Source organism: Podarcis filfolensis, assembly GCF_964270895.1.
Source record: "Podarcis filfolensis genome assembly, chromosome: 2".
Lineage (NCBI taxonomy): Eukaryota > Metazoa > Chordata > Lepidosauria > Squamata > Lacertidae > Podarcis > Podarcis filfolensis.
In genome coordinates this window covers 28,416,327-28,429,131 of record NC_139605.1, presented here as the reverse complement: position 1 = coordinate 28,429,131, position 12,805 = coordinate 28,416,327, and the positions used below count along the sequence as shown (strand labels likewise).

The 12,805-nt window shown below is 40.9% G+C and overlaps 1 protein-coding gene across 1 annotated transcript in view; it reads right to left on the bottom strand.

The window, feature by feature from the left end:
* Positions 1-3,227: 3,227 nt before the first annotated feature.
* The window catches only part of LOC310756800 (uncharacterized protein), a 56,052-nt gene continuing 46,474 nt past the window's right edge, over positions 3,228-12,805 (bottom strand). Inside the window, exon 11 of the mRNA XM_083601586.1 lies at positions 3,228-4,197. Coding sequence (XP_083457712.1) covers positions 4,002-4,197 — 196 coding nt within the window. The 3' untranslated portion in view covers positions 3,228-4,001. The remainder of the gene's footprint in view (positions 4,198-12,805) is intronic.

Here is a 12,805-nt window from a genome sequence, read left to right as displayed (position 1 = left end):
AATGTGGGTATCAGGCAGTATTTTTTTTAAAGTTTAATTTAAAGCAATTTGACATGGAAAGGTTATTACTTTAGTTGCCAATAAAAGCTGTACTTTTAACATAAGTGTACACTAGACCCTAGGGTATGTGACTATTATCTTTTCTGCAATTATGTGGTGTTCTACATAAATGCTAAAAAAAAAAATTAGAAATATCAAAAGTATGAACTTAGATACAATATTAAAAAAAAGTTGAATAGATAAAACCAGAAAGCAAGTTGACACGAACATAGACAGGTTGAGGTTTCCCCCTAGAGGTAATATTTGGAAAATCCTGTAGCATTTCGGTTCATACATGAATTCAGATAAACTCTGGTCAGAGTATTGCTTTGTCTTGTAGATTCGTAAAAACAAACAAACCGTGAAATATGGATGAATCTGTCATGTAGGCATCCTGATATCTGTAATCAAGTCATCTTCTTTCAGCAACCCAGAGTAAGGCAATCCTTTACATTTTACCACATCCCCTCTCAGTTTTACTGGACAACCAACTTGGCAAAGAGCTCTGATGAACTCAAAAACTTGCTTACTTTTTGGTGGCATTTTTGTGGCCATAGATTGATTCTTCTTGTATCAACGTGATGTGTAAATTTTGCTGGCATCCCACTAAAGCAGGGCTTATTTTCCAGCTGGAAGTCAGTTCTGGCACATCTCTGGTGGGCACCATTGCCATTAGAAGAGAACAAGGGTTCATGGTGAGTTCTAGCACCATCCAGCCTTAGTTGAGATGAGTGGTGACTGAGACAGAAACTTCTTGGTTGTGACACCCAGCTTCTGAAATTCCTTCTGGGACCGCTCACCTGGCACCTATATAGATGTCTTTTCAGTGCCAGGCAAAGGGCTCTTTATTTCCCACGACATCTTTAACATTGAATTGCACTGTTTTGTTTCTGTTGTTTTGCCTGCTGCTATTGACTGTTGTATTATTTTAGCTTGCTCTGGGGACTAGGAAAGAAAAAGGTGGTTGTGGAAGAGGAGGCAGGCCCTCCCAGGATCCTGAGCAGTCACCTCACTCTTGCTCGCATCCAGTTGAACAAGAGCGCTCATTTTGCAAGTGAATTTATGTGGCATCCCTAAAACACTGATCTCAAATGACTTGGACAGGGGTCGGGAAAAACTTACATCAGATATCTGTGGAGTAAGTGGACAAATCCTGCAAAGGACTGGTAGCTGGTTAAAGAACAGTAAGCAGAGAGTAGAACTAAATAGCGAGATGCTGGCTCAACCCTTGGTGCTAGATGACAGCATTTACTGTGAAGGGGAAAAGGGAAATTCCCCCTGCCAAAGCAACGCCCCTTTAGCCTTCTTAAATAAGTAGTTGTGGTTGTGGTGGATAGCTCCATGCACATCAATGCATATGTGAAGAAAGGAATTCTACTCCCTCCCCAATGCTTGATTACAATGAACCACCTTTAACATTTTAATGCCTGGTTTGGGGATTATTATTTTTTTGGAACAACTTGGTGTCATCAGCAATAACTCCATATTATTAACACCAGTCCAAAAGGAATCAATCCCAGTGCAGAGCTTTGGAGAACCCCGCTTCATACATCCCTCCATTACAAAAACTGATTATTTTCCAGGCTACTCTGACATATTGGTGAGGGTATGCTCCTCTCCTGTACCCATGAGGTTGATCCTTTACACCAAGGTTTATGATCTATAAGCCACGATTTGGGGATTTGGAAGCCCCTTATAGACTGCAGTACGGTCGTTTCTACTTAGTTCAGAAAATGCTGCGATGTTACAGACCTGTTGGCATATTTATAGCTCAAGGAGCTAGTCCAAAAGATTACTAACCAATACCACTTTACCCGCCATTACTATGAAGAAGTATACCCTCAAACAATATCGTCGGTGGAGGAAGGGAGAAGCACCATTGATTTGAACAGAAGGACTAAATTATATGGTCTTATGACTACAATGTGATTCATATCATAATTTTGCCCCAGATGTTTCCAGTTTGAAAGTCGGAGAAGTCATTATTGGACATAAAAGGTTGGTTCGCAGTCTGCTTACTCCATAGTCTTTCCACTAGGTCTGGAAAAAAATTAGGCTTTTTTCCTTATTATTATTATTATGCCAATTGCAAATGGTGGCTTATGTTTCAAATTAGCTGAAGTTTGTTATTTTTCCCTCTTAGGTAGGGTCTAAAACAAGCTGTTCACAAGAGGTCCAGCCACAGTATACAAGTCCCCCTAGAATTAGTTGGAAGAACTCCTGATGAGTTCACTCCTGTTTGTACATTAACCTTGGGATGAAAGGCCAGCCACAGTCATGTGAGAATCAAACCAAGTTTTCCAAAGCATGACACAATTTGATGGAAGTGTACGGGGCTCACAGAAAAATGTTTCGTGAGCCCAGAAAAACAATGAAAAAGCTTTAAGTTTTTAATGGTTCCACTTGAAGAATTACTAAGAGGTTGTTGACTCCAGAGGCCACACTGTAATGTTTGGAAGACGAAACGGGTCAGGGAAGGAAGAACAGCCAACTCAGCTTGTGATGGGCAGTAGAAAGTCATGAAGGTGGGTGGAAAATTAGGCTAGGAATACAGCTCATCTGCCCTGCTCCATATCAGCATTTGCCGAGAGCAAAAATTAGTATCCCAGATGAATGTTGGTGTTTGCATAGGACTGCATCCATAGATTTGTCAGATATACAACACTTTATGCAAAGAAAATATAAACTCCACATTTATCGCAGTAAAGGGCAATGGAAGGGCCACTGTGCCCTGCAGATGGACAGCTTTCTCCACCATTTCAAGAGCTATTGCCAGCCTACAGGTGCATCACAAGTAAGGATGCTTGAGGAATTCGACCTTGCAATGCAATGGTTCTCACTTCCTGGACTGAAATCCAGACTAGAAATTAGTTTATCCCCCAGCTATCAGCCTTCCTAAATATTTTGCTGCAGTTCTCAGCACACCTGCAAAAATCAGAGCTACACTTTAAAATGTGTGTTTTGAGAGACACTATGTTTAAAAATGTGTATTTAAAATGCAAACTTTGTGCAGCGTTTTTTTAAAATGGGATGCAGGTCAACCCTGGGCAAGAAGACAGAAGACAGCACACAGTTCTTCCACTGCCTATCTCTGCATTGTGGTGCAAGGGAAAGCGTGCCACGGCTTACAAAATGTGGTCTGAGCATGGAGCGCCACCAGAGCAAATAACAAACGACAATATCAAAAATGAATTAGATAAAGTGATTTTAATTTTGCAGTGCAGAATGCAATCCCAACACCTTTTAGAGCAATTGCTGGAATCATTTCCATTTAAAGCTGGGGGTGGGGGGCTACAACACAAACCGACAAACATTGACTGTCAATCCTCAGTTTACTTTCTCCAGACAAAATCCTGCTGCAAGAATAACTTAGCATTTCAAGCATTTCTCTTCCCACCCCCCCATGCAACCCCCCCCTATATTTGACATTACAGCTGCAGTAGAAGTATCAACAAATTTTCTTGATTAATTGAAGCAGTAATTTAGCAAAGATTCAAACACAGCATTCAAGCTGGCAACAGGATGTCTTCTCTGTTGGCTAAAATATAGGATCCTACTTTATTTTATTTTTTTAAGTACAAAATTATTTGCATAGTGGCAATCTGTTTACTCCACTGAACTGAATGTGTCGATAGAGGGAAAATCAGTGTGTGTGTGTGTGTGTGTGTGTGTGTGTGTGTGTGTGTATTAGTACAGCATTCAGTCTAGGGCAGATTTTTTTTAAAAAATAAGCAAACCTCCACATGCAGACTTTTGTTAAGACAAGAGGTGCTGTAGACTGGGTCTAAAATAGCAGTTTGGAAATTAAAAGCTCTATTTTTTGGAGGAAGGAATTAATGGACAATGTCAAGAGAGAAGCTGAACACTCGTAACTCGTGCAGAACTGCAATGTGATCAGGGGAGTCTTTCCTGTGTGCCTGTCATTCCTCCGCATGCATTGAAAGAGCGTTTCCATTCCTTTTCTACCATAAGCTTTGCCCTCCTTCAATGACTAAGTTGTGGCCAGTCATATAATCTGAAGCTTCAGATGCCAAGTATACGACGGCAGCTTGCAAGTCTGTCACTCGAGCCAGCCTTCCGGCTGGGATATCCGTGAGCCAGCACTGCACAAGAGGTTTCAGCTCCTCAGAATGGATGAGCGGTGTTTCGACAATCCCCCTGTATAAACATATAAGACACAAACCAGCTTGTTATGGCTTGCTTCTTTCTTTCTTTCTTTCTTTCTTTCTTTCTTTCTTTCTTTCTTTCTTTCTTTGCTTTGCAGCACAAAATTGCAACAATACAAAAATAGCCCTGGAGGTACTTTTCAAGCGAAGGATGAGAAAGATTCCAAACCTCCCTGGCTAAAAGCCACCAGAAACTTCAAACATGATTCCCGTTAAATGTCTTTCTAATATAGTTTTTTATGTATCATCATTGTGTCCTTCATTTATTTCCACATTAGCGATACATTATTTAGCATAACGTCCCAATTGAAAGATTTGCCTCACAAACAATCACATCATCTAAATTGAAAGTGACTTGCAAGCGTTTACCTACAAATAGATTTTTTGGAACTGGACATAGCAATTATTCTATTCATTAGGAGACACTGAGAAAGGGGGTCTACAATATGTTCAGCAAATGCAGGCAGTTCACATGCTATCATTTCAAGAGGAAGGCATAACCATTATTTATTTCTTTTCTAATTTTAGAATAAAAGTTCACATTCACTAGGACTTTTCCCGAGAAGAAAATGTCAGTTAGTAAAAAGCTTGAAGGAACTGGCTCCTAATATCTTCCAGCTTAGACAGATAATTTATCAGGAAATGTTTGCACATATATATATATATATATATATATATATATATATATATATATGCGTGTGTGTGTGTGTGTGTGTGTGTGTATCCCCCCAAAAAATATATGAATGAGAGCCAAAGAATCTACAGCGCTCCATAAACATTTGGTGGGTGTTTAGGGCTTTAACAATAACTGATTTGTCACCCTCCTCCTTAGCAACATATTTGTATTTTGAGAAATGTTATAATTCTCTCCCCCCCAGTCCCTGTATAAATATATTTACATAACTGGGCCTAACAAGAAATTACATTTAACTTCTCAGAAATGACAATAACTAAAACCTGAGCTGCCAATTCCACTTCATTAGTGTGGTAGAAATGCATTCCAAATGTTAATAAAAATTCCAACATGCTGATAAATTAGTGCTTCTAAGGAACATGTGACACCTTGGTTAACATATTCAACCTCAATTATATTTCTCTTCAGCACCCTGTTATCTGGAACCTTTGCTGGCAATCAGAGGTGCTGTTTTTCAGCGGCCAATTTTCTAGATAATGTAGCTTATCAACACTGTGGGTAAACTTGCCAATGAAATCAGACTGCACTGAACCACACACGCGCTAATTGCATCTCTTTTTTATGCATATTTACAGACTGTCACTTCAAAGAAATCAGTGGCCCATTGAGGCAGCCAGTTAGCTGGAAGAATTGCCTCTTGCAAATGAAAATTAGCAAACAAGCTAGTGATAAATATGAAATGAACAAAGTCTCGAAATGCCGTTTTGTTCTCAAACTTCATCCTCATCCCAATTTATGCTTCCAAAGAAACAGGGTTTAGAAACACTGAATTCTGGGAATGAGAAACCCCCGCCTTGTACTTTTGTTTTAAAAGAAACTCTTGCGATATTGTTTAATGGATGTGGTTCAGACTTTGCTCTCGTTCTCATATACATGTTTTAATTTTTTTGCTTAACCGGGGCACTCTTCCACAACCCTACTTTCTTTTCAGTCTGAAACTGACAATAAACAGGATAGCTATTCAGAAATAATACCACACAAGGGCAACACGATTGACCTCTGGCACTATCCTGCATTCCAAAGTAATATTATAATCACAATATTATTTTCCCTAAGTAGTTCCCTATCCCAGTCTTCTCAACCCCTTGACTCTAGCACATGTTTTCTACGAAAACAATTTGATTTTTCAGTTGCAAAAGAATATCAATAGGCTTATCATTTACTGTTACTCAACAACATTTTCCCCCATATATATTAGACACATGCACACACACACAAAATATGAAACAATACTAGGCTTGGATCACACTGATAATAATAACAATAACAACAATAACTATCAAAATGTGCTAGGTGCTCTAGGGGTAGTGACGGATGATCCAAAGAAGGCCAGCCCTATTATTTTATTTTACTTTTAGTAGACATTTGGAGACTGGGGCGGGGGGGGCATCAATCCCATTTTTTCACACATTTCCTGTGAATCTCTGATTACAATTCAGTGCCACTTTTATTTGCAAATGTTAGCAGGGTGTGGCCTTAGGCTTCATGCCACATCATTTTATTTTCTATTCATCAGAAACTAGATAAACAGTCTGGCTTTGATCATTTAAACCAGATCCAAGCAGCATCTCTTTCTATGTGGAGATATATTCAACAACCAATTGTGTAACAAATAGATAGATCGCTCGGTTTGTTTACCTTTTCACCAAACAAAATGTTTTTTTAAAAAAATAAAATAAATGAATGGGTTTATTCAAATGAGGAATATCCACACAGAGATATTTGGTGGGGTGTATATGTGTGCAGTGATGCAGTTTGGTAATTTTAGAATCTGGAATCAAGGGGAAGAGCTCCTATTAATTCTGCTGAGTATGGCCCTGAGCGTCTGCCTGAAAGTCCAATGGCACCCTTGCTGGAGGGAGAGGCACAGTCATCTCTGACAAGTCTGTCTACCCAGAAGTGTGTATAATGGGGAGAAGAGGAGAGCAAGCTTAGCTTCTCCCCACAACAAACAATACTGGGCGGGAGGTTTCTGCAGTAAGATCTTTGCAATTCTCCACCAGGGAACAAAATAGAATGATGTAGGACTGCTTGAATAAAACTTTCCACCTCTCTCCATTTAACAGGCTAAAAGGATAGTCAAACCTGTCCATTATAGTCCTCTAAATTTCTCCTTTTCCAATCTTAAATTCAGTTCCCCACATTTCCACAAGGTTTCGATTTTAAAAAAAAATCCTCACGAACGTTCATCAGCATTTTAGTGTGAATTATTCCCAATAAACACATTTTTGTTGTCTGCAGTTTTGACAAACGCACACATTTTTGCAAGCAGTTATTCTTATTATATTGCCTTTTAATACGTTGTTTTCACTGCTATATGCATTTTTAGAATAGAATAGAATAGAATAGAATATCTATATTTATTGTTTGGTTGTCAAACTGCCTCACAAAATTCAGACAAGCATGCATTTTGAAGGATAGCTGTGTTTGGTTCACACATTGGTTCAAAATATGTGAATTAACTAATTTCTCAGTAAAATAAACACAAAATTCAGTTTCGTCCTTAATAGCAGGACAACAACCAGCTTTCTGAAAGGAAGGCCTCAGAAACCCTCCTGAGCATGCAAAAATCCTGTGGATAGCGCTGCAGCCAATGCCTCCAGGCAAATAAAACCCAGCAAAACTGAAATTTCTGAAGTTAATTACGATATTCATAAATTATAGAGCACGGTACCACATAGTAGAACTTAGGCCTTTCGTTTAATTATGCTGGCGGTGGGAGGAAATTGAACGTTTTATTCTAAAGACAGCATAATTTAGGACTGTTCTGGTTTGAAAAATAAGCAAACGAGAAAAATAATAACAACAACAACATAGTGGCTTGTAAGCACGCTTTTGGGTTCATGTACAAATATTAGATATGCCCCAGTATACTGCACATCTTCTGGGAGAGGCTCGGTGCCAAGATGGGCAATTTAATGCTGGAGATGGAAAAACCCTTTTAGGCAAATGTGCCTTGGCTCTTAACCATTCTGAGCGGTGACAAGTGCCAAGGCGTTAATTCTCTGCCTCATCTGGAATGCAATGCCGTTGCATAACAATGGCTTATCACACTATCTAGGTTCCCTTCACGGGAGATGCAGAACTGACATTTCGCTGCTGACTGCGGGTTGATTTAAGACTCAAGTAGCCCCCAAACGATCCCACACTTTATGCCAGTGGATATGTTGGTCTTTGAGTGCCCTGTTTATCAGCTGCTCCCTTAGAATGCTTGCAAGAGTTCTTCTCCCAAAGTGTGTGCATTTGTGTGTTTTGGAGAAAGGGGTTTCCATCTGTGTATAAGTTGATTTCTTTCAGATGAGTTATTAATTTGAATGATTTAAGTACACTTCAATTACTCAGGAAGTGTTTAATCAGTAAAACCCACTTAATTGGGACATCTCCCAAGAAACTACATAAAAGCCCAGAGATATTTAAGAGCAACTGCTGTTGCTTAATGGGGATGGTAATGCTGGTTAATTGGGATGCCTTTAAGTGATAGGGCTTTGCTTGGTTCTTCCCTCTGGTGTCCTTTTATGCCAGTTCCATATACAGCGGAACCTTGGTTCCCAAACTTAATCCATTCCGGGAGTCTGTTCGATTCCCGAAACAGTTCAGGAACCATGGCGCGGCTTCTGATTGGCTGCAGCAGCTTTTTTGCAGCCAATCAGAAGCCAGGCGTTCAGCTTCCAAAGAACATTCAAAAACCGGAACAATTACTTCTGGTTTTCGTTCGTTTGGGAGCTGAGGTTCCACTGTACACACAAAAACTTATTGCCCACCCCCCTGTCAGTGTGAAGATGAAAAAATTTTTTTTTCCTTCCAGTAGCACCTTAAAGACCAACTAAGTTAGTTCTTGGTAAGAGCTTTCGTGTGCATGCACACTTCTTCAGATACGCATGCACACGAAAGCTCATACCAAGAACTAACTTAGTTGGTCTTTAAGGTGCTACTGGAAGGAAAAATTTTTTTTTTGTTTTGACTATGGCAGACCAACACGGCTACCTATCTGTAACTAGTGTGAAGATGCTTCATCCTACCCTGAAAACTTCAGCATTCCAGATGTCTTGCAGATTTTGTTGATCCAAATTGGAGAGCAGTGTTTGGATTGCTAGAATAATCGTTCATAATCCAGCTGGCCTTCTCAATTGGCCTTGTCAATTCTCAATTGGCCTTGTCAATCACATGTTAACACAAGAACCGAAGGTGCGCTTCCAAAGGAAGCTTCAGCTGTATTTATGTATGTACCTAGCCACAGCAGCAAGGAATCTTTATGCACAGAAGTGGAAGGAGGAAAGAATACCCTCAAAGGAAGAATGGCTGATAAAAATAATGGAATATGCAGAGATGGCAAAACTGACGGCTCTGATAAGAGACACATTTAGAATCTTTCAAGGAGGACTATAAACTTTTTCTATATTTAAAAAATAATTTTCCATATGTGAAGTCCACAGCAGGGTTTGAAGTTTAAGGGAAAAAATAGAATATACTAAGATACCTGTTAAAGAGGATGAAACTCGATAGGATGGATTTTTAAGACGCAATGGTATATAATTATAATTATAAACATGGGTGAGTATTTTGGAATAAGCATTATAACTGCTGAGTGATCAAATGTAAGTTTGAATTGAAAAGAAAAAGAAAGTGTAAAAAAAAGAGAGAGAGCTGTAGACAACATTATGGCGTGATTGAATTCCATTTGGACGTGATCATGGGCTAACTGCGGTGAGAAAAAAGCAGCAGATGTTACCAACGATGGAGACCACAGTCAGTGGTTCACAAGAGCACAGAAGCTGGTTTGATCACAGAACCATAGTGAGTAAATGCGGTTGGTTTCCTGGAAGTGTGATTGAGTGGGCAGCCTGCATAACATGAATTCAGTCTACAAAGTTATTCATGCCCACAAACCAATCTCCTTCCAACTCCCAAACCCAGATTTCTCTCAGACCAGGAATGGGAGACCTGTATCCCTCCAGATGTTGTTGGACTACCACGGCCTTCATACCTGACCACTTGCCATGCTGATGGGAGCTGGAGTCCAAACCAACATCTGGAGAGCCCTTGGCTCAAATTTTCTGGGTTTTGAAGCTAACTGCCTAGCCCAAACAAAAACCGCACAATATCCTCTTTACACCACATTCACCCACCCTTCTCGGGATCCTAGGAAACCCAAATTCAAAGTGTTGGTGCTGACCTTTAAAGTCCTAAATGGCTTTGGCCCTGTATAACTGAAGGAATGTTTCCACCCTAATTTTTAAGCCCAGACACCGAGATCCAGCTCCAAGGGCGTTCTGGTGGTACTCTCATTGCAAGAAGTGATGTTACAGGGAACCAGGCAAAGGGCCTTCTCAGTAGTGGCGCCCTCCCTGTGGAACACCTTCCCATCCAATGTCAAACTGATCAGCAACTACACAACTGACCCATCTGAAGCAGCCCTGTATCAGGAAGCTTTTAATGTTTTGCTGTGCTTTTGATTATGTTGGAAGCTGCCTAGAGTGGCTGGAGCAACCCAGTCAGCTGGGTGGGGTATAAGTAATTAATCCTCCTCCTCATCACCCTGGTCATTTAGTTTGGGAGGCCCTATTGTTATAAAAGTGACCCCATGCTTTCCTCTTTATCAGCCTGTCCAGTCTTCCCCCATCCCTGCACTATATCTACCACTAATTGTGTGCCGTATATTAGGACATTTCTGTTGTTTTATGCATAACTGGAAACAAAACATAAATGCACAAGCAAATATGCATTAGTTAAGATATATGCATTAGCACTTTCATACTGCAATAATTCTGGCAATTAGATATTACTAAAGGAAGCCTTAGGCACCGACACAGCAATAAATATGGATTCTCTTGTAAAATTTAGTTCAGGAATGCATTTCCTTGTGGAGCTGGAGCCTGTATACTTGCTAAAACCCCGTAGAGCTTTAAAAAAATGTAACACATAGGGAACAGTGCATGCAGGGCTCATGTATTCACTTATCTAATACAAAACTGTGAAACATGTGTCAAAGCTTCTGCCGATATAGCTATTACAGCCAAGGTAAAAGAGCTAATCACTTCAAAGTGCTTGTTGTTGTTGTTTAGTCATTTAGTCGTGCCCGACTCTTTGTGACCCCATGGACCAGAGCACGCCAGGCACTCCTGTCTTCCACTGCCTCCCGCAGTTTGGTCAAACTCATATTAGTAGCTTCAAGAACACTGTCCAACCATCTTGTCCTCTGTCATCCCCTTCTCCTTGTGACCTCAATCTTTCCCAACATTAGGGTCTTTTCCAGGGAGTCTTCTCTTCTCATGAGGTGGCCAAAGTATTGGAGCCTCAGCTTCACGATCTGTCTTTCCAGTGAGCACTCAGGGCTGATTTCCTTCAGAATGGATAGGTTTGATCTTCTTGCAGTCCATGGGACTCTCAAGAGTCTCCTCCAGCACCATAATTCAAAAGCATCAATTCTTTGGCGAATGGCCTTCTTTATGGTCCAGCTCTCACTTCCATACGTCACTACTGGGTAAACAATAGCTTTATCTATACAGACCTTTGTCAGAAAGGTGATGTCTCTGCTTTTTAAGATGCTGCCTAGGTTTGTCATAGCTTTTCTCCCAAGAAGCAGGGATCTTTTAATTTCGTGACTGCTGTAACCATGTGCAGTGATCACGGAGCCCAAGAAAGTAAAATCTCTCACTGCCTTTATTTCTTCCCCTTCTGTTTGTCAGGAGGTGATGGGCCCAGTGGCCATGATCTTCGTTTTTTTGATGTTGAGCTTCAGACCATATTTTGCGCTCTCCTCTTTCACCCTCATTAAGAGGTTCTTTAATTCCTCCTCACTTTCTGCCATCAAAGTTGTGTCATCTGCATATCTGAGGGTGCTTATTGCCTGGTAAATAATGGAGGCCCATCAACAGGAACACAACAATCTTTTTTTTTTTAAAAAAAATATATAGGTAGGCATGTTGGCCCATATGCAAAATTCCAAAACTCATCTTAGGGTGACACCTTTATTAGACCAGATGGCAACAACTGTGCAAGCTTTTGAGTTTGACAGGTCTCTTAATCAGGCTAGATGGCAAACAGAGCACTTGGGCTGGTGATGGTGGGGAAACAGCAGGAGATTGCAGACGTTCCATGAGGTTCTTTTGGACCTTTGTGCTTATCAGGTTGCACCTAGGCCCTGCTGGCATAAGGGGTTCACCTGGTGGGGCAGAGCTGCAATACTAGCTTTCCCACAGAGGAGTCGCTGTGGCTTACTGGGAGGGAATGGTGGTGCTTGGGGTGTATGGGTGCACTGGTGCGAGTGTAGTTCAGCTCCTCCAGTGTGCTTCTGATGAGCGTCAGAGACTCCACTGATGAGAAATCAGGTACATGGGGTATCCCTGTCACCTAGGTCCACCTCCATCCTGAGACAGAACATGCAGGTTCCTAGATAGGTGGAAAACATGACTCAAGAAAAACTGGACGGTCTTCATATCAGCAAAAGTGGATATTAATTTTAAGTGGTGTGCTAAGCCAAACGAAATTGTCAAATGCCAAACTGGATGGCTTCACCGAGCCTTTGTAGAGAAGGTTCCCTCCGAAGTCCTATCTGTAAAACCCTACTTTCTCTAATTTAGGATTCTGCTGTTGAACAGATGCTGCCTAGGTTTGTCAGTTGTTGGGTTTTTCCCAAGTCACATAAAGGTGGCCTTGTTGATCAGGCAAAGGAGAAGATGGTGTCCCTCCCACTCCAAAAATATATAGAAGCCCACCAGAGTCACAGTTGAATTTTACTTTACACTGATGACAAGACAATGTCCTCCAACATGCTGGAGGCTACAGGGGGAGCTTAGGGGGAGCCCAGGGCACGTAGTGCGGCACACACAGCTCAGGTACCCAATGTGGAAGAGAAATGTGTGTGTGTGCACATGCACACACACATGCACGAGTCTTGTATTTTTCC